This window comes from Tachypleus tridentatus, chromosome 1 (genome assembly GCF_004210375.1).
Source record: "Tachypleus tridentatus isolate NWPU-2018 chromosome 1, ASM421037v1, whole genome shotgun sequence".
Classification (NCBI taxonomy): domain Eukaryota; kingdom Metazoa; phylum Arthropoda; class Merostomata; order Xiphosura; family Limulidae; genus Tachypleus; species Tachypleus tridentatus.
This window is the reverse complement of record NC_134825.1, coordinates 77,475,198-77,500,990: the sequence shown is the minus strand read 5'-3', so window position 1 is coordinate 77,500,990 and position 25,793 is coordinate 77,475,198. Positions and strand designations below refer to the sequence as shown.

The following is a 25,793-nucleotide window of genomic DNA, read 5'->3' as shown; positions in this document are numbered from 1 at the left end:
GTGAGAAGACAAATAAATTACTACTTTCCGCATTTTCAATATATCATAAATATATGTGGCATATACCCTCTCTCGTTGGGCCAAGCGAGCGGCGTGATGGTAAGCTTGCTAGATTATGAATCTGAGAGTCAATGGCTCGAGTCCCGTTGTTATAAAATCGTATTCCGCATTGTGGAACCGTGGAACTTAGTATGATGATAAAGTCCTAATTTTAGATAAAAGTGACACAAATAACAACTGATGAGAGTAGCTGTGCGCGAATTTCTCAAACAAACAAAAGTTCTGTATTTCATGTATATTTTGTTTTTCTTCTTTTTTTGATTTTGCTTATAGTTTGTCCCTCGCTGAGACAGCGGTAAGTCTTCAAATTTACAACGCTATAAAAAAAACACACTCGCTTATAGTATATGTATCATATTATTTGTAAGTGTTTCTGTTTCAGAATGTTCAATTTTACTTCAAAGAGGTACATTTAGGAATTTTCCATAAATTTATTATATTAATTGTTTAGTATATTATTTTCAAAGATCCCAGTGAGTTAAGTGTAAATCAAAAGGCTAAAACTTGGGTTTCGATACCCGTTGTAGGCATAGCATAGATAACCCTTGTGTTTATTTGCGCTTCACAACAAACAAAGAAATAAATATCACTATTGTTTTATTTAATAATTATTATGAAACTCAGTTAATTTTGTCGTAACGTATTTTATGCAAAATATACATAACATTGATTTATGATTTTATCTGAACATTTTACTTTCTTATTTTTAGTGGAGAGATTTCGTGACAGGTTTCCTTATAAGAACGTTTTCTTTGTGTATGCGTATATTAATTAATCTATATACGCTTAACACCAAATATAGCCCAACTTTATGATGAAACGAAAGGAAAATTTAATATTTTTATGTTTATGCAAAGTTTTCTCAATATGTAACCTAGAAATTTTATAGTTATAAACACATAAATACACAGTATTTCAAATTGATAAGTAAGTAGAATAGACGTCTAATACTGTATTTAAAAATTAATAAAAATTGCATGTAGGACAAACCCCCTGAAATTAATTTATATTTAAAACTTAAATGTGCAAAGCTTTACTCTTACACGTTTTGTGTTATTTACAATGTTTAATCTATAGAGAAAAAAAAGTACCGGATTTTCATCGATTATTAGCGTGTAAGGGGATATAGAATTCTGGAAGATCACAATTTAAGTCACCCAGTGGCTCAGCGGTATGTCTTTGGACATACAAAACTAAAAATTGCGTTTCGATACCCATGGTGGGCAGAACACAGATAGCCCATTGTGTAGGTTTGTGCTTAATTCAAAAAACAACAACACAATTTAAACATTAATGAGGGTGTTGTTTTGCAATATAATCAAAACAGTCTTAAAATTAATTGTAGCTTCCACATATATAGTAATAAAAATTATAAGCAACCTGAGATCGTAGAGCCAAAGAGTCTAACAGACATAAGCAGTTATTTTATTAATGCACCGACCTATAGTAAGAAAGACATATATAAGCGAATGATGCAAATGAGTAATTACACAAAAGGCTTTGGGAACGACGAAGACTGAACTTGAAGGGACAATGAAAACTGAACATGGGTTCCCTTAATCAACTGGGGTCTTGCACTGGGGGGGACAGTGAAAAATAAACAAGGGTTCTCTTAATCAACTGGGGTCTTGCACTGGGGGGGGACAATGAACACTGAACATGGGTTCCCTTAATCAACTGGGGTCTTGCACTGAGGCACAATTTGCACATATGCGTTACTCTGACCTAACTAAAACCTCTGGACTAATAGATAAGTATGTTTAAGGTGGGATAAGATTAATGTACGCTTGCTAGTGTGCTATCGTGTGTTTCGCTATCTCTTTGGTAAACAAAGTAAAAGTATAGACTAACATGAGTTATATAAGCCTGTAAAAATGCTACTGTAAAATAGGCCTAAGCTTGTAAACATTGAATCTTATTAATATGACTCACCAATTCACAAGTTTAGTTATTCTGAACTTAATGTTAGAAAAGAAAAACCTAATTTATGCTATCTATATTGTTTTGGCTCCTCTTTAATGCATGGCCACTTAATGTGAGGAGAGATTAATTATCAAGACATTAAACGCTATGAAAAATTAACAATGTTCATAAAGCTAGCTGTGCTAATTCATATAATGTTACAGTTACAAGTAAAGCCATGATTTATTGCTATATAAAATCCGTTTTAAAAATAGAATAACTGGAAAAAATATTATTTGAAATTGTTTGTTATTACAAGTTTGCATGAATTTCAAACTCGTATTAATTCTCGAAGGCCACGCCCTTTGCGTGACTCTCAGCTGTCCAGCACTTACGAATGATTATGCAAATTGTAATTATATCAGCAAGGTACTGCCACATATATATATTTCATCATGAGTTTACCTTTGTTGAGAGTAATTGATATTGTACAGTAAATATATATATGTATGATTGTATGTATATTTAGCCTCTTTCATAGTGCTTACGTGTGAAATAATATAATATAAAGATCAGAAGCCTCAGAGTTCGAGTTTATAATGTCCCACATCAAATTTAGTGTTTAACGTGCGCCTTCCACAGCCAGTTATGGGAAGGAGAGCATTGAAATGATAATGGAAAAAAAGGACCAAGGAAGTTGATAACACCTGATGTTGGTATTCTAGAACCCATAATGATTACACGTCTTTATGAACAGCACAGTAAAACTTATATCTAAGTTCATAGATATTCCAACAAAGAAGTTGTATATTTTCCATCCAAAATCAGTTATGTAGTAAAGCATACTTCATTCCCACCACTAACGTATTTAAAATATGATTAAGAATATTGCCAGTATTTTGATAGTAACGCACCTCTTCCAGGTTAGGTTTGGGATACGTAATAAAACATGTGCTTATCAGTATCACTTTGGTGAAATGTAGTTCTTCCTCATCCACCAGGTTTTTAGACATAATTATTTTGATAATCGTGACATTTTCTTTACAATATCAGTAGTGTTTTTAATTGCTCAGTTTTCATCGTTTTCTCGCTGTCAGTCTATTTTTCTCTTCATTTTTCGATGTCAGACATTTTATTAAAAGACGTTTACGGTATTCCTAGTAAAGTTGGGCATTCTTCCTCTAAGGTGTTACTCTTCGGAAAGCGCACGATGTCAAGTTTAGAAAAGTTATTCTTGGCAAAATTTCAAAGTTTGTGTTTCTACAAATGTGAAATGCCCTTTCTGTATTATAGTAACCCCCGACTGGGTGGGGTGAGAAGTGAGAGATGTAGGAAGAACCATCACGGAGCAATCTCAGCCCTGTCTAAGGTGTCATTTGTCATGGGGATATTCCTGACATTCTTATGGACGTGTCAGCACTTTGGGCAAATGTCTAACCAACAAAAGAAACATTTTAGTTCTCATATTACTCTGTGATATGTGTGCTGCTGGCATTTTGTTTTATAGTTTGTCCATCTGGTGCTCCGAGACGGCTCTTATTGATTGAAGTCGCGCGTAGTGTAATCCATTTCACATAAATGTTTGTTTCGGAAGAAAAAAAATGGCGCTGTACAAGAAATCAACTGGGTCTTCTCAATATTTTCATTCGTGTTAACAAACTAACATTATTAGTGACTTATAGCTTTAGTAAGTAAAAAACTATATGTGATGAATTTACATTCAACTTATTTGTGGTATTAAAGAATAAAAGTCAGTAAATCTGTGCGAAAAATAATTTGGAAAGTGTAATAAAATATATACTTCATCCATTGACATGCGTTGCAACATTTCTTCAATTAGTTAAGAGATACAAAATTATCCTGAATTTAAGGACTTATTAACCTTGAATATTCCTCCCTTTCCTTTAGTATTCCCATTTGAAATATGCTTTACAAAATTGTATCTAAATACACCGCAATCGGTAAAATATGGACTATCACTTCCTTTGTTACCATTACCTCGCCACAGTTTTAATACCCCTTTTTAGTACCCATTGTGTAGCTTTGTGCTTAACGTCAACACTTGCTTTATTTGAAATAAGCAAACGATTCTTAGGCTTACAGAGAAAGGTAGTGGTTACAGTGTTGTAGTGTCGATATCTGTTAACTTAATTTTCCTTATTTGCTGAATTTTCGCTTATTGCAGGTGTTGCAAACAAGAAACAATATCTCAATTCTGCACTTACAGTAAACTTAGCAGCTGCGTCGGTCCGATATGGCCAGGTGTGTTAAGGCGTTTGACTCGTAATATGAGGGTCGCGGGTTCGAATCCCCATCGCACCAAACATGCTTGACCTTTCAACCGTGGAGGCGTTATAATGTGACGGTTAATTCCAGTATTCGTTGGTAAAAGACTAGCCCAAGAGTTGGCGGTGGGTGGTGATGACTAGCTGCCTTCCCTCTAGTCTTACACTGCTAAATTAGGGACGGCTAGCGCAGATAGTCCTTCAGTAGCTTTGCGCGAAATTCAAGCAAACAATTTTAAAACACAACTTCTAAGATATTACAAAGCTGTTTACTTCTATTTATTACGTATCAAACTTTACAACATCAAAAGTATCTATATTTTTTTTCGTAAATTCGAATATGTATCAAACTGTTTGTTTGTTTTTTTTAATTTCGAGCAAAGCTACTCGAGGGCTATCTGCGCTAGCCGTCCTTAATTTAGCAGTGTAAAACTAGAGGGAAGGCAGCTAGTCATCACCCCTCACCGCCAACTCTTGGGCTATACTTTTATCAACGAATAGTGGGATTGACCGTTACACGGCTGGGAGGGCGAGCATGTTTGGTGCGACTGGGATTCGAACCCGCAACCCTCGGATTACGAGTCGAACACCTTAACACACTTGGCTATGCTGGGCCCGCAAATATGTATGTATCAAACTGTATTCCTTTAGAATAGCACTATTTCAGTTGACTGATTTCAAATTAAAATATATAATTTTTGTTTGCTATGTAACGGAACCAGTGTTATCTTGATATCGTTTACAGGGTATTTATAAAAACTGTTTAAACAGTACTCTTCTGTCCAAAATGGATAAAGCCAAGAACAGTAGTTCTCACTGTAGTTTGCAGGCTCTCCTCAGGTGGACCATTGAAAAGTTACCTAATTATGGACAGAAAGTAACAGCAAAGTGTGTAAATCCCATTGGGGTTCTCCGAGGAAAACAAAAACAAAACTGAAATTATTCAGCAACAAAAAATATGAAACACCAATGGTCTAAACATAAAAATAAAATAAAAAATCCACGAAGTTTAAGATGGTTGCCTCCTTGTGGATATGTTAGTACTCATTGTACCTTATTGAAAAAAAGAATCCTCTAATATATGCACGTTGCAAGTGACCATAGAAGTATTTATAACAGCTTTGGAAAGTGAAATTTGTTACTCACGATACACATGGGCTATTAAAGAAAGAATGTTATCACGACAAACCACCTGTCAAATACTATGGACTTAAAAAACCTCGGGTTCGGAATTGCCGGAAATAGCCTTTGTCTGTATAAAAGTCACGCGTTCAGTTTACTTTTTGCTATATATAAAGTGGGTTTACTACTTTGGCAGGACTTCCGGTTCAAGTGACAAAAACTAGATTTAATTCGTCTTCCCAGTTGAACTTCTTTGTTTGAAAAAAGAATGGACGTAAACGTGACGAGAACTACAAATTACATATATATCTTATCATAAAGGACATTCACGTATATAGAGTTGAATACTTTATAGTTAAGCGTTTTTTAAGCCTCACCACTTCGTTACATTCCTATTGGCCACGTCCAATATTTCTCTCTTCGACGACAGTGCAGTATCATTTCCATTGCAAAAGACTCCGTCGAAAGAGTGTCATGTCCAAAGCACACCACTAACATCGAGACCTTCTATAATTCGTCTAATTTTGAGGATCGTTTCCCAGCACCCGTTTTAACAGTATAATCTTACAGAAATCTATGAATGCTGCGTTCGGCAACCAAACCTGAATTCAGCATTCATTCAGAAGCAGCTGTCGATTGTACAATAACTCTGAACCGAATTCTGGGATTATCTGATACAGCTCAGCCCAAGTGTGATTTTTTTCTTACTTATGTCTTTATAAAGGTAATTGACCATTGCGGTGGCTGCAATGCCGAACTCAGAAGATATTATTTGCTCATCATCCATTAGTAATTTATTTTCACTGATGAAGAGCAACTGCCTTCCCACAAACCACAGCGATTGGGAGTTTCAGATGTGGACTTCAATAAGGGTATTTTTGTTTATTGTATATAATTTTTCATATGTGAAGCTTGTTATTAAGGGTTAAATCTAATAGATAGTATATCCGTACCGCTGTGTGAATCCTATTTTCGTGGCTATATTTGGTATCAAAGAACACATGTTTAATTTTAAAGTTGTGAGTTTTACAATGGATCTGCAAAAGAACGAACCCACTTACCGTCACGATTAACCGATGTTTGTTTTTAAACATAAATCTACTCAATGGGCTATTTGTATTGTGCCAAACGCTGGTATTGAAACTCCATTTTTAGCGTCATAAGATTAACTGTTGTAACGTGTGTGTGTGTGTCTGAACTGTGCACGCTCTTTTAAGGAAACAATTCAACAGTTTATTGCTTTAAAAAAGAAAGTTCATTCAGTTCGCTAAAAATATTATAGATAGCCTCGTCTCCGTTGAATTTTACATTAATATATATGTATTTTGTACGAGTAAAATTGATACATGAAAGTTAATTGCTGTTGTTGAAGTGCATGAGGGGAAAGCGAAGGCCTTTTTTTTTCAATTTAATAGATGGCAATTTTTCAGCAGAAAGAATGGTAACTATGGTAATTTAGTCCCAAGTTTTGTGCTTACGAGTTTTGGTATTCCTAATGGACATGGAAGCCGGTTGCATTTAGAAATGTGAAAGTAAGTCTAATCAATTTACATGTTGCTTTTATATAACTACGCCATGAATAAAGAGAAATTTTGTAGTTACGGGATCATTTGAATTCCTGAGATCTGGTAAGATGAATGAAATAAAGAATTTAATAAGATCGCTGTGGTTCTGAGATTACACATGGTAACAATCAGAAACATTATTAACTCTTATAGACTTTGTTGCAATTTCTATAGTTATTACGGTTTTACTAGCGCAGCCGTTATTAACTTATGTTTTTGTTTTCCGTTGATCATAAAACTGTTTTTAAAAACCTGTGAATGTTTGTTTATCATGTTGTATGGAAACGAAGTTAGATTGGTAAATTGAAGAAACTAAAGCAAGAAAATAAGTATTTTAGTAATTACAGTTTTATCAGTTACATAGTTCTGTACTCGTATTCAGGTTATGCCTATCTTCACAAGTATCAAAGCTAACCATAGCCCAAGGACTAAGCAAACTGTTGTTTTTTTATTTTTCCACTATCTTTTCGTTGAAGAACACATTAGTGCAAAATTTATAGTTTTCTTTGAAGAAGCTGTACCACATTGTATGTTCGATTTTATTCTTTGTCTTATTCGTTCAGGCCTGGCATGACCAGGCGGGTTAAGGCGTTCGACTCGTAATCTGAGGGTGGCGAGTTCGAATCCCCGTCGCATCAAACTTGCTCGCCCTTTCAGCAGTGAGGGTGTTATAATGTGACGGTCAATCCCACTATTCGCAGGTAAAAGATTAGTCCAAGAGTTGGCGGTGGGTGGTGATGACTAGCTGCCTTCCCTCTAGTCTTACACTTAAATTAGGGACGGCTGGCGCAGATGGTCCTCGAGTAGCTTTGCGCGAAATTCAAAAAACAAACAAATCCTTATTCGTACAATATGTAACAAGATGGGCAGAAGTTTCCCGTATTTTATTCAGTTGAATGTTCATTCCATGTATTATCTGAAAGTTGTGAAAAGCTTTGATACTTATAATACCATATATATATTGAATTACAGCCTACTTTTTGTATTACCACATTACGTAGGATATTAAAATTCCATAGGGAATTCTACGGATTATATTACCGATTCGCAAGCAGGTTTCAAGAAAGTTCTTTATGGGAAAGCTATTTCTTATTTTCTTTGTTTCAGATTTTTTCTTTGTTCTAATGATTTTCAAGAAACAGAAGTAATTTCCAGACTGAGATAGTTCATACGCACACATATATTCCTATGTGTTAGCTTCCCTGTAATAACATCGCTCATTAATCTTAAATTTTGTCATGTACTTTGTAACCAAGTATAATATAAAATCAGCTTTGCTACATCTAGCTAGTTCCGTTATTGTTCACAATGATTTACTTATATCATTTTGATTAATGACACATACAGAGAATGAATACGTTAAATTAAAACGATTTCGGAGCCTCACCACGTCGCTACTGTCTATGCCATCACTTCCGATCTGCAATATATTTTATATTGCAAAAGGCTTCATCGTAAGTGTACCATGCTCAATGCACGCTTTCTGTAGTCAGTATAGTATGTAAAGAAGATGGTTTCCAAGTGCTTAATTCAACAGTTCTATCGCAAAAATACCGATATGGCATAGCATGGAATAACATGAATACCCATATCATTCTCCACTAAGTTGAGTTTTGCAACGGTTTAATCGGTATGACTGGTATTGAATTTTTCAGATGGAGATCATTTTTGTTATATTGCACAATGTATTGACTCTTGTGGTCGTAGATACTTGCCTGTTATAATACGTTCATTTTGCTTATCACTACTGGGGTATGACTTGTTAAAGGTCTGTTTCTGGATAGTCTAGCTACCCCAAGTTGATCCTTATTCTTTTTCTTACAAGTGCTATTAACTTCAAGGCATAGCCCGGTTTTGAACATTTTAAATATCCAATAGGAACATTGTTATGATACGAATAGACAATATTTTATGTCGAAAATAGTTTTTATTTAACCTTTAAAAAGTGATCAATTTTCCGTAGCATAGCACTACTAAAGAAACACCAAACGATGTCACGATGTAGTTATGATACTTTCCGTTCCAATGCGGCTTTATGTAGTTCTGGTTATCATGTGGCTTTCTAATTTATTCAAAATAGTTTTCATATAAGGTACTTAAATATCTGTATATATTCGTTAGAAGTACGTAATTCCTTGTTTAGATACGATTGTCTTGATTACGTCGTACGTATCACTCATTCTACTGTGCTCTGTTATCTGTATCTAACGTTATATTCTCAAGCAGAACAAATTATCAGTCCTTTTTACTTGCGTATAAGAACCCTGCATGGCCAGGTGGTTAGGGCGCTTGACTCGCAAGCTGAGAGTTGCGGTTTTGAATTTTCGTCCCACCAAACATGCTTGCCCTTTCAATCATGGGGACGTTATGATGTAACAGTCAATCGTAACATTCGTTGGTAAAAGAGTAGCACAAGAATTGGAGGATTGTGGTAATACAGGAACCGTCGTAGGTGAACATCATTTTAGGTAGTTACCGACAATTTCTGAGTCTAAAATGGTTCATCCTAACACATCTGAGACATCGATAATGAGAAGAAAAAACATAATTTCGAGGGATTATGTTCGAATGTGAGAAAACAAACCTATAATGATGTTTTCGCTATAAGAAGAAAGTTCTGCATTTAGCATAGCACAACCCAGGATTATGGGAATAGCTTCTATGCTGAAGATATACCTATCTAGGAAAAACCTAGCCTTCTAGATTTGTCCCTCAAAAGTAACATCCGGGTTATTTCAAATAACCAATGCAACTAGATTGTTGAAACCTGTTGTACGTTATAGAGAATGTTTCTTTGAACAAGTGGGGATTTTTACGCTATTATCATTTATTTTATGGTTAGAATCAAATGTATGTGAGAAAGACCACGTTTTATATGTCTAAGTGTGCTGATTCTGTTACTTGTTGCTCTTGTGTGGATTTCTTTTATTTGAATAATATTGCTGGTCTTTGAGTTATCTATGGCTGCTTTTTCTTCAACCATCATTCAGGGAAAATAATGCTTTTCATTTTTCTGCTTTGTGCTCAGTACTAGTAAGTTAATTATTCCTCTATGAAAACTGCTTCTACGGTTAACCCAAGTGAGAAAGTTTGACATGTGACACGCAACTAATATATGATTTGATTTCCAGTTCCTTATTTCTTTGCTGGAATGCCTTCCACACTTATTCATTTGTAAAAAGTAAAACAATTCTTATTGTTATTTTATATTTTGCTGTAAAAAGAAGTATGAAACAAACAACCAGCGAAAATATATAAAAACTATTTCTATTTGTGGCTGTAAAAAAAACAACAACTTATGCGCATGACGTCGAAATTCGGAAACAGAAACACACAGAAGAGGCGAGGGTATGTTTGTGTTTGATTTATTTAACGTGTTGTATTTCATGTATATAGTAACTTTAAAATGAGTGCAGAGACATTTTGGCGTAGCTTTATTTTATTAAAAAAAGTATATGTTTAGTAACTGCCGACTTCTGGGTGATGAATTACTGAATTGTGAAGTAAGCAATATATTTTGAAGAAATGGCCTTTGGCAACAATATATTTTGAAGAAATGGCCTTTGGCAATAGTTCTGCTTTGTCCTTTTCTCTCTTTTTTTTCATGTGGTCTAACTTAACCGCTCTTCATGCCTCACTGAATGTTTAATTCGTAAGATTAATATGTTATTATCTAAAATAAATAATCGCTAGACATTAGGTTCGCATTGTGATTTATATAGGTACTTAAAACGTAAAGATATCGATTGATAATATTAAGTGATTATGCCAAGAAGCTTACGATATTGCGTTCAAAATTAAAACAACTAAAAAGATAAGAAATAACTACTAAGATATGGCTGTGTTCTTTTCATCTCTTTTAAAAACAAACAAACTGGATGTATTTAATCTAGTTAGCTCAATATCGATTTTTAAGCTAAATGTGCGTTCAGCCTATGAAAACACTCTTGTAAAACGTATTTAGAAAGAAGCTGTAGAAATATATCTTTCATTAGGGACTAATTTCACAACTAGCTTTTGAAAGTTTCGATACTTAGGAACATATAGAAAAATTCACCTACATTTCTAGTATCCATATAATACTTTCGAGGTGTAACAAATGTATGTAGAAATGCCAATTGAGTGTTGATTAGAATTGTTAGTTTTAAATATGTTGAACTGATGCTTTGTATACAAGCAAATTGTTAGTCTGAATACAATGAACTCATGTTTTGCTTAATTATATTATTATTGAACTTTTAGTATAAGGACAATGAATTGATATTTTTATTATTATTTAATTGTTAGTATAAATGGAATGAATTGATGCTTTGCTTAGTATTGACCTATTAATAAACTTGCAATATTAATATACACTTGTGAAGTTTAACGCAAACAACCAGCACAAAATTCCTCCAAACGCAATACGAGTTATACTGTGCTTTTCTCGAAGCAACTTCCATTTCAAGCGTTAAGTACATAACAAAGTATTAGTTCTAATATTTGTAATAGATATACAGTAATAGCAACGAACTAGTCTGTTAAATGTCAAGCAACTATTTACGAAAGAACAAGCTGTATGAATATATTCATGAAAAATTACAAAACACGTAGATACGTACAAAACGACTCAAGTCGCTTATTGTCTTAATGACACTTTCAAGCACATGGTTTTCAATGAGACAGTTTTTCTCTTAGTCAGAGGTACCCATCTCAATTTGGGAGGGGGGAGGCAATTGCACACATTTGCCTCCCTTTATTCGGCCTTGTGTATCAAGAACCTGTACAGTTATTTAGCCTGCTGCCGAGTATAGTGCATTGGGACTAAAATGACTTAATTTTAATTACTTTTAATGCAACGACTTCCTTCTTTCTAATTTTGTGCATTTTAGAATTATAATTCATTAGTTTACCGATTAATCTCTTGCGAATTACACGCATTAGTATAAATACGGATTGATTAAGAGTTTAATCGATCTATCGATGCTAATTACAGAGCATGCGCTTTCGCAACAGATACGCCCTCCTGAATCACTTGGGAAGATTGAATTTTCGATTCTTTAAGGTAGACTGTGTGTGTATCTATTATAATCTGAATGCTCAGTTGAAAGTAGTGTCATTTTGTAAATAAAAATTGTACAGCAAATAATTTACGACGTAAGTCTGAGCGACATCAAATATTTATTTTAATTAATAATTTGGAAGTTTTATGTTTCACTTTTAAGCAAATTAACAACAGTCTCTTATTGAATAATCAGATTCGTGATAAAATCCTGTGTTAACAGTAAAATGTTTTACATGACCTTGAATTGAATTTATATATATATATAAATGCTTTTGACGTAGTTTTCTGCCAACTTATAACTTTTTAACGGTTTCGTCAAAGTAGCTTTAGCCCTTTTACCCATCTTTGAATTAATTTCTTTGTATTTTTCTTATTAACTTGTTTATTTTTACTAAATTTGTTAATTTTGTCTTCACTATCATTATTTTCTCTTTCAATTTACTACTCCACTTAATCTGAACTTTAAATAAAATTATATCATTATCTTATAGACTGGGGGCGTGGCCAAGTGTTTAGTATGTCGAACTGTGATCCCAGGACCTTTTTTTCACGTCAAGTTGCTACAAAATCAAGCCCCTTACTTACAAGTTGTGTGTGTATATTGTAAAAGTAGCAAATGAGTGTATGTCAAGTGTTGTTAACTAGCTGCTCTTTCTATAGTCTATTTGTTTAAAGTAGGGATGGATAGTCCATGTATCACTTGGGTAGTTTCAGTCGAATACCCGAAACAAACGAACAGATCTATCGAGGGTTAATCTGCCTTTCAAAACGTACTACTGTCTCCTTGTATTTCAAATATTCCTTTTCGAACTGGCTTCTCTCTGCCATTTATTGCACCTATAACAGTCCTTTTTAAGACTACTTCCTGCCGTTTATGGTCATTTTCAGCATTTCTCTTCAAGGCTACCTTTTGCATTTATGTCAATAGTCCATTTCAGAGGTACTTACTGTCATTTAATGTTAAAAATTACCTTTGTTTTACTATAAATCTAATATCACTTTCCATCATATTTTGGTATTCTTTGTAACAGTCCTTCACTGGGCTTAAACATCTTACCACTCAGAACACCTAACGTATTGTTTCCTAACTTCAACTCCTTCTTTCGGTCTGTAAGCAGAAGCCCTCATTGGTTAGTGTTGACGGTTTCCTCCCTAATTTGTGAGGCTGGTGTTTCCGGTTTGACCTTATTCATGCTCACGGCACCTTCGTAAAGACAGCATATCAACATTATGGCAAACCTTTTCTATCTTAGCCCATTCTCAATAGCTTCATTTGGTAGTTACATTTTTATGCTAGCTCTAAGAAACTGCATTAACAACTCTTCGTGCTGCTAGCACACTTTATAACCATTTACACACAGAGAAAAAAAGGAAGAATAATGACACATTAGTTTCTTGAAAAAGAATCTTGCATACAATTTGCTATTTAATCGTACCTGTATCTGATTTCTCTGACTATGTTCCTTGCCTTTTTTTAACAAACCTGGTTTAATGTTTATATATATATATATATATATAACTTTTCATTTCTTATAAATATATATGTATTGCATTCCATGTTTCTTTATTTTAACGTTCCTCTTTTGACCGCAAATTATGAATGAACATTTATACTTGAACATCCTGAATACTTCAATAAAGACTGCCAAGATGTTCTTTCTTTCCTACAACGATTAATTTGTAGCCTAAACATGAATAGCAGAACGACAAATTGGAAATGTAAAAGTTAACGTTCCTGTAAGCACTACAGTTTCGTAGTTTTCTTGCACAATTTTCCTTCATGTCAGCGTGGCGTGGCTTGTGGCATAGCACGTTGCACTACTGACCTGAAGGTCAAGTAATGCCGGTGAACACTTTCTGCTACTGGCTACCCTTCTTTTCGTCATAAGTTAAAAAACAACAACAACATTGTTCATTAATGACTATTGTTTGATGTACGTGATTGTATGAGTTTTCCGTTAGAGCTAACCGCATGACTTAGTTTAGAAACATCTGGGAGGAGCACCTTTCCTTTTAAAACCCATGCACTGACATGACGAGCATATGGATATAGCAAAACGACATCATTAATGTTGATTGGAGTGCTGTACTAATGAAACTATCCTTTTCCCCCATCTCGGAATACTGACAAAAGGGGTCATAAATAATTAATTGCGCACCGGACAACACGGACTATCGTGGTTATCTCGAAACCCCGTCGATAGAAAAGTTAATTTTCTACCTGTCTTTTTTTATGAATTCCCTCTGAGTAATCTTCTGAATTAGATGCCACTACCAAATAAATATGGAACTGTGACTTTGTCACACACATAATTCTATTTAGCGTCTGAGTGTCTCTTATGGTTCAATGGGGGTTAGTGTAAGTTCCGACCTAATATAGTGATAGGTTTGTGCTTTTCCTTGTCGATTATGCTGTATGATAATATTGTTTGTGCAACCTGCTCAGATGGCTATGATATGTATTAATAGTAGGTGTTGTATTGTCAGAAACTATTCTATTGCTTGGAAAGATTTTTTATCTTAATTAAATGTACAGTAAATGACTTCTGGTGGCTATAAGTGTAACAAAATGGTGGATGATTCTAACAAAAATATATTCGTTTGCTATTACTGTTACAATGGGACTTTCAGCTAAAATACAATACACACGAAACAATGAAATATACTTGCTTTAATCTTAAAAAGGAAAAAATTATTATCTTGACACATTTTAATTAAATCAATAACAGCAGTATAAATGCAGAGTGAAAAATAATTATGATTAAGGTTTTAACGTCAGTTCAATGTTTAAATATATCAAGTACAATCTATCTTCCCTAAAACTATATACGGTATACTATAAGATACGCATGTGAAGTTTTGTGATTTATCTCCGTTACAAAATTAATTGAAGTTCCGCTTTTTGTGTTCTATAATTTCCTTCTAGTATTGCTAACAATAAATCAGTGCTCGTAAGTTTTTCGATCTAAGGAGGTGGATGGAAATCAGTCATGCTTTGTTTGTAAGATCAGTCATTTGTAGTCTTTTTTGATGCACGTAGTTTTAGATTTGACTTTATACACGTAACTTTGATTCTCACACGCCTGTTGCTAACTAATATTGTTTAGCACGAAAAGATTAGAAAAATAAACAACCGGTAAATCATAAAATGAAGGCAACCAATTAATTAACACGGTTTTAAATTTTAGTTTGCTTAAAATATTCAACGGAAGGCTATAACAAAGGTATGAAATTAGTAATAAGACTGAGTTAGTTAGATGCTAAGAGAGAAAAAAACAAGGATATATTGCTATTAAAGTAAACCTTAAGTGTGTATAAACATTATGCTTCGTCTGTTTCAACCAATTCATATATTATTTAAGTTTCGCTATTAAAAGGATTAACTTATTATTGTCATTTCCTTTCCACACACACATAAAAACAATGCAATTACACAGCTACGTGAATTAGTTTAAATGAACCAGACAACCCACTTAGTTAAGACAAAACAATATAAGGCAACTTAATAGTTAAGTTAGATTATCGTTAAGCATAATATCTTCAGATGACGCTATCTTAAATAATAAATTTTCTCGCAGTAGAAGCTTTACCCAATCATCTTATTAAGGATAGTATCATTGAGCAACTCATTCTTTTAAATCAAGTAACGCAGGCATACCACCTTCTTAAGTAGAATTATCCAACCTATACTCTCAAATGGAATAACATTGGATGACCTATCTAAATGAAGCAATATCGTATAGTCAATATCTTCAATAGGTTTGGTTTGTTTGAAATTTTGCGCAAAGCTACACGAGGGCTACCTGCGCTAGCCGTCCCTAATTTAACAGCGTAAGACTAAAGGGAAGGCAGCTAGTCATCAACACCCACCGCCAACTCTTGGGCTACTCTTTGACCAACGAATAGTTGGACTGGCCGTCACATTATAACGCCCCCACTGCTGAAAGGCCAAGCATATTTGGTGCGACGGTGATTCGAACCCGCGACCCTCAGATTACGAGTCGAGTGCCTTAACCACCTGGTCATGTCAGGCCTACTTCAACAGAAGTAATAGTAAACAACACATCTTTTACAGCAAATCAATATTATACAGGAACTTCAGACAGTTTGTCCCATTATACGTAAAAACCATTAACAACTCGTTTTCTCAGATGTGGAATATGGATAATTGTTAGATAAATCTCTTTTAGATGGAGTAAACGTTATACGAATTACTTTATTAATGAACGCAATATATTACCAGAAATAGAGAATTTTTCAAAAGAACAAACACTTAAAAATTTTGTTCTTGTACGAAAGAAATCTCTTGACGCTTAAGTCATTACCAGAAAACTTTTAATGGTATTCTACCACAGATTTTGCTTAAACACTGGTTCTGATCAGAGCCTTCTTGGTTTATTATTGCTATTTTTATAGAGGGCCATTCAATCAAAACAACTAGTACACTAAGAACACAGAACAGTTACGTCATTTCCTAATGCACCAGTCAGGCTTAACGTTCTAAATCCTGTATTTATTTGTACTACTGGGAATATATGGGTTATTGGTACCCTGCAAGTAGCGGAACTTCTAACTTTGGAAAGCTGTAATACTGAAAGGGATAGTCACTATCACTTACATAGCTTGGCGTGTGTGTGAAATGAATAATTTATCTACCTTCCTAATTCTTCAAATGTGCCCTCTGGTGCAAAAGTTCTTGTTTTAGAAAAGCAGACACGTCCATGTTCGTGGCTGAATTATTTTACTTCATGCTTTCGTCTAAAGAATGCTCCTCGCATTAACGTTGTGGACGGGCACACGCGTTCAGCCTTCCGTATATGGTAAAGGATGGAGAAAGAGGTACATTGTGACGTCAGTGTTTGGCAGTTTATTTCATTTCGTATCTTCGCATTTTTTGCATAGTTGTAGAACCCTGTGTACTTTATATAACGATAAGCTGGTTTATTAAATATTGTAAAATGATTGGCTTTATACGTGTGTTTGCACAGTAATGTGTACACATTTGGTGGTTTAGGTGGGGCTAACATGTTATTGATAAAGTTCAAATTTTAAAGAATTTCGTAATTAACATATTTCTTGTATAGGCAGAGCTAAATGTGTATTAATGCATGAACTGTATAGTATTCACAAACACCCCTTAAAAATCAGACCAGGATGTTCATTCATATGCATGTGCTATCATTTGGTTTGGTGGACTTGAGAGGTCGATTCCATGTGACAGTCTTTATACACATGTGTATGCTTGCTTGTATTTCTTGTACTTGAAAGTGCACAAAATTATTTTAATCTTTAGTGTTTTGTAAATTATGTAAAGCAAATGGAAGTTAATGAAATACAGTCGTATTTTACTTACTTAGATGGAAAAGATTGTTCATAATATAATATCTGAGTGACTATTTTCAAAATCTAACAAAGGTATGTATGTTTCGAGATTGTAGATACTTTGTTTGTCTAGTCGCTTTCAACTTCTGTTGTGAAGTTGTATCAGGAAGCATTGGTGCACTAAAGTTAAAATATTGTAATTGGCTAAACACCATATGACAACTTGTTTCGGACAAGATAAGTTTACGTACATTTACTGTATTTTACATTCCTTACTTTTTCCATAAGTAAGTTAACTGCAAAGGAAAATATCATAACGTGACTGAACACTTTACATTTCTTACAATCATTTCTTTCCCCATACGTAAACATGAAGTAATCTGTTGATTAGCATGTAAAAATAGACTGGCAACCTGATGATTGCTTGAGTTATTTTAAAGCAGAGACATGGTCATATGATACAGTAAGTCTACTAAGAATACACCTGTCACTAGGAAAAATTATAAACACATAATTGTTGGTAGCAAAACAAAGGAATATAAAAATAAACAAGCTGCAACATACATTTGACTAATCCCCAAGTGAATGGTTCCTTTGACAGTGGACAGAAATGAACTGCGTCATGTAAACTCTTTGGAAATATAGTTGCACTTTCTGGTTGTGTCTAAAATAAAGCCTTTCTGTACTGGTTGTTGCCTGCCATATGGCTGATTCTGTTATTTTCTTTCCGCAGTTGTACTCTAAATTATAGAAAAAACACATGGCAATCAATAACCAGTGCATAAAATTTATTTCAGAAAGAATCAGAAAAGAGGTTAATTAGCATTTGAATGACTGGAAGCATGTGACAGACTTGTCTAACATCATTATTAGTTAGAATGGCTTAAAGTATATGTTGTGGCCTGGCTTCATTAGTATTTAAAATGGTCTAATAAGTCGCACTGCACATTTTCCGTACTGTTATTAAAATAGAAATGTAAAGAAAAGTACATGAAACATTTAACTTTGCAGTTTTGTGAAAGTGAAGACAACCGGAGGGGGGATTATTCTTTGAAAAGTGTTCTCTTGGTAGAAAATGGCTTTTCTTATAAAAGAGCAAATAACGCCCAGAATATACCTGATAATTGTTGTTACGTTCATACTGTAATGTTTCATCTCCATCTTCATGGACAAGAATTTCCTAAGGAGCAAATTGTTATGAAATAACATTGGAAGACAAGGGTTGAATACGTCTTATGAAAACGATTTCTGAGGCACACCTCGTCGTTACCGTCCATATTACCACATTCGATCATGCTGTATATAATAACTGTGCGTATTCACAATATTCATGCTTATTAGTTTCTGTCGAAAAACGCTCGGTCATAATTTCGACATGTTCAAAGCACAACACTCCTCCATTAGTATTTTCTATAATCCATCTAATGTAGGTAATAACAGATTTATTTAAATCGTTTCAACAATCCGATTACACCGAAATGCATCTAAAAGGAATAATATAAATATCCGAGGCCCGGCATGGCCAAGCGCGTTAAGGCGTGCGACTCGTAATCTGAGGGTCGCGGGTTCGTATCCCCGTCGTGCCAAACATGCTCGACCTTTCAGCCGTGGGGGCGTTATAATGTGACGGTCAATCCCTTTATTCGTTGGTAAAAGAGTAGCCCAAGAGTTGGCGGTGGGTGGTGATGACTAGCTGCCTTCCCTCTGGTCTTATACTGCTAAATTAGGGACGGCTAGCACAGATAGCTCTCGAGTAGCTTTGTGCGGAATTAAAAAACAAAAAACAATAAATATCCATTCCGTTCTTTAGTTCTTTGAGGTATGCGACGGTTGAATAGATATGGTGTGATAAAACTTGCATACGTAAAATTTGAGTCGCTTTTACAGACAGAAATCCTTCTTGAATGTATTGAGTACCATCATCTGAGACACGTGTGCGATTTTTTTGCCACTGATCTTTGTGTTTCAACTATTACAAAACACCGCAGTTTGCTTCCCAAGGCCTAGGGTACAACTTTTTGCTGGTATCTTTACTGAATGTTCATGATGCTCTTAATTCTTTGATTTCCAACAACACTGAATACAGGAGATAGCTCCTTCCAGAAGAAATTAAATGCAAAATCTGAGAGCATCTTAATGGTTTATGTGTATTAATAATTTACAAAACATAATTGATCAATTTGATCTGTCAGCTTACTACCTACTCAACGAAACAATGTAAAATAGTAGTTGTGATACATTTCTTTCCACCGCGGCTTTATATCATAAGATTATCATTTGACTTACTGATTTACTTATAACTGTTTTAATATAACGTACCAAACCTCAATAAACCCTTTTTCACTAAACTTTTAAAGTGTTCCTTTACTGATAAAACCTTTAGCATAAAAGAAGACAAATTCTTAGATATTATTTAAGGCTAGTTGTTATCAGTGGGTTCCATGTGAACACTAGTAGATTTTAAGCATATTTTTAAATTATATATTTATGCTCCAAAGTGGTTGTTGGTTAATAACTTTTCAGTTACAGTATCTCGAATAAGCGACACTACACACATACACAAATATATAAAAACAACAACTCAATATTACAGTTAATACCATTAATTAATCTTGAAATCCCTTAGGCATTTTTCACAGAATACGAGTTATTTAGCATATTTATCTTTTATCATTTCTTTACACTGAATATCGACCTGGTGGCTTAGAGGATTTACGACTCTAAAAATTTAGTTTCAATGTCTACAGTGGTTAGAGTTCAGACAACTCATTTTTTAGCATTGCGCTTAACAGCAAACACACAAACAATCGTGCTAAATTTTGTAACGAAACTGCTCCTTGTAATAGAACATGTTAATGTGATCGATAGCGAACAGGGTACAAACAAGTCGATAATTTGAAGGCTCTTTTAGATCAACTGATATATATCTGACAAAATTAAGAAATATCAGCCATTCTATGTAAGAAATACAAACAAATGGAATTGCTCCCGGAAGCTCAGCAATAACTCTGAGGACTTATAACTTTAAAATTCCGTACATGTAGCCAGTTATGTAACTCTGTGCTTAACGAGAAAAAAAAAAGTCAACCAGCAGATATCTTGCTACAACTAAGAAGTATCAGTCATTCTGTATAAAAAGACATAATAAGAAACTGATATGGGTGTGTGAGTGTTTTCTTATAGCAAAACCACATCGAGCTATCTGCTGAGTCCACCGAGAGGAATCAAACCCCAGATAGTAGCGTTTGTAAATACGTAGACTTGCAACTGTACTAGCGGGTGACAAACTGATATGGATGCTCATGATTAGTTTAACCATAACAAGTCCGTAGTTTTAGGGTTAAGCTTTAGTGTAATCAATATTGCATACTTCTTTGCTTAATCTAATTATAGTTCGTTTACAAATAAAAACATCAGCAACAACTGTTTAAGGTAAATTTCTATTTATGCAAATATCCATGGAAATAGTACATGAAACAATATAAAACATAGTAACTGTTTCAAGGTTACCATAGTTTGTTTATCATTAGTTCCAGAACCTTCCGATAGAGCTACTTTCTTCATCAATTAATTACTATTTGCTGTGTAAGGTATCTATTGTACTTGGAATAAATAGGACACCGTATGTACACTTCACTCATTCCTCCCTGGTTATCGTCTTTTGGTAAAGCTCCTATATTCGTCTGGACGGAAACCACGCCTTTGAAAACGAATCTAAACGGTTTGTAATTAAAACCGATCTAGGGAAATGAGTAAATCGATATAAATCCGAATGTAATTAGTCACATTGTGTTTAATTCGTTAACTTTTATCTGGAGAATTTAAGTGCGGATGTTAAAAGTCAGAGACTTGACTGATTTTTTTGTTAATCATTGTTTTTCTTGCCAGTATGTTAGTGTCTGAAATATGTCTTTCTTGGGAAAAATCGGATTATTTTTTATTTGGTTTTTATTGAAGCCAGCTATTGTATGTTTGTTTTTGTGAAATGTATACCACTCTTAAACTTATAACATTAATAACGGTAAACTTTAGGCAGATGACACGATTATATGAACTGGTAAAATTTGGAAATTAATAATGTGAAAGAGTTTTGAGAGTTTCAGCAAAAGAATACAATAAAATAACATTGATCACCACAAATAAATGTCTTCGAAATAAAACTAAAATCACAAAATTAAAATTAGCTAGTTAATTAGTTTTGTTTGTTATTAAGCACAAAGCTACATATTGGACTGACTATCTGTGCTGTGTGATGTGGCCATCACTAGTGTCCCCCTCTGGTATAGTGGTAAGTAAGTCTATGTATTTACAACGCTAAAATCAAGGGTTTGATTCCTCTCGGTGGACTCAGCAGATAGCTATAAGGAAAACACACCATCACGATTATCGCAATCCATTTTTTTGTATTATAATCTTTCAGGCTTTCTGTTAAACCACTAGGGGCACTAAAATCAGTGGCCTGTCAGTGTTCGCTATTGTAATATGCACATTTATTGATCCTTCAAGGGGACAGCGGTAAGTCTACAAAATTCCAACGGTAAAATCCATAGTTTGATTTCCAGCGGTACGCACATCAGATAATTCAAAGGATTAATTAACTATTGTTTCTGGTTTCTTCACTAAAACGAATTACACTATGTAACACAAATTTTGTTCCTGGATAGTATGTGTTATTTCTTAATTGCTTATGTTGTAAAAGTACAGAAAATGGCAGTTATTCCCTTTAAACTTTGCTTTTGTGACCTGGATAAAGAAATTTAGAAATTAAACTATTTTCTACGTAAAAACGGGAAAATTTCTATATTTTCATTTACATAAGGTCTGAATAAAACAATGAATCAAGATTTACATGTATTTATACTAAAGTTATACAAAAATGTTTAGAAGTGAGTAGTTTTTTGAGATTTGCGAATGTAATATAAATCACTTTCACGTATCATACCCTAAACATAGTCTCGGTATTCGACTTTTGATCAAGTCATTGATGTCTCTTTGGTTGGGGTAGTATGAGTTTCTTTCACCAACTGCACCTCTGAAGTTGTAACTTGGATCTTCAACGTCTACCTCCTCTTCTGATTTGCTGCTCTCTTCTGATTATGGCTGCTTTCTCTCTGCCAGAGTGGGTACAGGGAGCTCAAGGCAGTGTGGCACTGGTGCGATGAATGTTGGAAGGTCTGGATACATGGTAGCAGATGCATTCTTGCCAGCCTGATGTTTGGAATGGTCCACCATGCAGAAGTAGCAATTGCTTGAGTGGTCAGTGGGTTCACGCCAAATTCTTGGAATAATGAATTTTACGGCTCTCTTTTCTCCTCTGCACCGTCCTACAAAAGAGCAAAATGAAATTGTTATTATGAATAATAAGTGTATTTCATCCATAACTAATGTGTAAGAGGTTCATGTAAAATATTTTATGTGTGATATTTTTTCTATACTATTAGAAATTTAAAAAAACAATTAAAAGATATTTAAATTTTAGAAGGTCTAAAATTTGAATCATATAAAATCTTACTATTCAGCAAGCAAGAATTGTCCTTATTTTCTAGAGTTTTTTTGCAGTACTCGCAGGCAACATCAGATGCCCATGGTTTGTATTGATCCCCTACAGGCATGTTGAAATATGCCTTGTATACTTCACACATTTTAGCAGATACTGTCACAGAGTACTTTTTCGCTCTTGTTTCAATAAATTGGCCACATACATGGCAGAATGCTTGCAGCTTCTTGATGCCATCTTTGATAAAATCAGAAAGTCTATGTGTTCACTTAGGCAACTATAACTAAACTGAAGTGGTGAGTGGTAAGCCCCTGTATATATATTACTATGGAAGTTCTACAACATTCTAGAAAGTTCATGAAAATCCTTGTAAGTTCGAGAAACTTCTCTATCGGCTACTCAGCACTGAATCTACCTGGAATGTTCTGGAAAAATCGATAAATTTGAAAATTTCGTTAAGCATGTCACAAAAGCAAAGTTTGAAGAGAAAAATAGGTCTTTACATTTACTTTAGGCATAAGCAATTGGGAAATAACTCTTTCTGCCCAGGAACAAGAAAAAGTAACAATTTTGTTACATAGTGTAATTCGTTTTAGTGAAGAAACCAGAAACAATTTAGCCAAAGAAATTCAAAATAAATAACTTTTAAAGATATTTTCAAGAAAGTAACTTTATTTATTTATACAGTCATTATAAGCCAAATATAGTTGGGGCGGGGGGTTTCCATGCTTGCGTTATGAAGAAATATATAATCAATGACGTTTCCCCATACACAATTAATACATAGGTAAACATGAGAACGAGAAAAACATATTGTAGATAAAGTGATTAAATTTGTAATGCGAGCCTTCAGACAAGATAGTTGCAGCTGTAGAAAGAAAGAAATTGAGGTCTTAAATAAAAACAACTGAGGTAAGAGTCACTCCAGAGATCAAACTTTCTCTAACAGCTCGAAAGCCTTTCTTACAAGTCTCAAGAACAAAGACTATTTCAATGATTCTATTATTTTCGAAATAACGAGAAGTTCTATCCGGACAACATGTACACTATCAACGGAAAACTAGTTGTTATAAATATTATTTAAACTACAAAGTGCTATTCTGTTTACCTTAAAAATAACTAGCTTCCTAATGAAACGTGTAATATAAAATATCTAATAACCAGAATTTGTTTGATAAAACTTTTATGTTTCACTCGTTTCTGAAACACAAGGCCCAGCATGTGCCAGGTGGGTTGAGCGTTCGACTCGTAATCTGAGGGTCGTGGATTTGAATCCCCATCACACCAAACATGCTCGCCATATAAGCCCTGGAGGCATTATAATATTACGGTCAATCCCACTTTTCATTGGTAAAAGAGTAGCCCAAGAGTTGGCGGTGGGTGGTGATGACTAGCTGCTTTTCCTCTAGTCTTACACTGCTAAATTAGGGACGGCTAGCGCAGATAGCTCTCGTGTAGCTTTGCGCGAAAATTCAAAAATCAAAGACTGAAACACAAATCATTAATACTTTTCTGATTGTAGACAGATATTGTCCATTCTTTCAAAGTTTTATCAAGGAAGAATACTTTCAAATTAGGAAAAACCCTCGAAATGTCAGGTTTATCACCATTTTCTGTGAATGAAACAAAACTATTTTATTGTTTTCTAAGTTTAAAGCTAAAGAACGAGCTGTCTGAACTCTTTCCACCGCGAGCAACTGAACCTTAGGTTTAAGCATTTAAGATTAATAACTCACCTCTTATCCACTTGAGGACGCTCTAGTAAAAACAAGTTTGTTTTGTTCAGTAAAACTTCCAGTTATTTAATCAATATTTTCAAAATATGTTATAATTAATCAAACATACATATGTATATTACGGGCTATAAAACACAAATTCTTCCTACCATTTCATGTAACACATAAAACTGAAATTAAACTCTTCAATGTCGAGCCATTATCTGAAACACATTTAGCAGTGAACCTTGATAATTATGTACTAAATTTCGCCGCGTGGTTCGTTAGTTTTGAACAAGAAGTTCAATAAATTGACAAGATAAAGTGGAATTAACTTGGTTGTTGTAGTCTGTACGTTAAAATAACTTTACTATTATACGTGTAGTTTCTCTTCTGCGTTTATAACTGTCTTGCTCGCCTAATCAGAAATGGTGCATTGATAGCTCCTGCTTTCTCTGTCACAGATCGGTTGACCAGTTTTAGTGTAAACAGTTTTTATGTAAATTAATACTACTTGTATTTGTGACTGTAAGAACAGTAATATATTTACTTTGTTTACATTGTCTCTGAGTTGATATTGATCCCAGGCTGTATAGCTAATTAAGCACTACAGATACTGTCTCGAGTATTTCTTCAAGTTCTGTTTTCGACAACGTAGAAAGAGTGGTCTTTAGTAAGTTTTTAGTAAGTGGAGGTTAAACTCATCGTATAATGTGACATGTTGTTATCGTATTGTTTTAGGCTTAAGACTTATTCTCGCCGGAACCTAATAATGCTCTTAAAACTGTCTGTGCGAAATGGTTCGTTATCATTTTGTATTTAGATAACATATACTAGATGTACTGTAAATGATAAACTCGGGATCAACTTCTCCATTATTTAGCTGAAAATACGTTTGTACGGAGAGCCACGAACACATTACTTGCCCTTAGTTTTTTGTTGGTTTTTTTCTGACACTTGCTGATAATGAGTAATGACTTTTTTCGCTCGTTTATATAAATGTCTTAATATCAGAATTATATAATAAAATATTATTTTGAAAACACAGTTATTTAAAGTGTAAATAAGAGGCTATTATCGTACTTCTATTAGAATGGTATACTGATCAATAAGTAATTCAGAGTATAAAAATCGTCATTTCTGACTGTATTCTTTTGTCATACTTTCTCCTCTAAGCTGTAAACAACTTTTTCATTCACGTTTTAATTAAAACTTGTGTGGGTATTGTAACCCGGCAGTCTTTCTAAGCTCTGTCATTATAGTGTTTTAACAATAATTAAA

The 25,793-nt window shown here is 34.2% G+C and overlaps 1 protein-coding gene across 3 annotated transcripts in view; it reads left to right on the top strand.

The window, feature by feature from the left end:
* The window catches only part of LOC143252973 (nucleolysin TIAR-like), a 226,893-nt gene that overhangs the window by 98,546 nt on the left and 102,554 nt on the right, over window positions 1-25,793 (top strand). The window contains exon 1 of one of the 3 annotated variants that reach the window (XM_076505968.1): window positions 16,545-16,817. The exons of the other annotated variants lie outside the window; for them this stretch is intronic. Coding sequence (XP_076362083.1) covers window positions 16,806-16,817 — 12 coding nt within the window. The 5' untranslated portion in view covers window positions 16,545-16,805. Of the gene's footprint in view, window positions 1-16,544; window positions 16,818-25,793 lie in introns of those variants that run through there. 3 annotated transcript variants of the gene reach the window in all.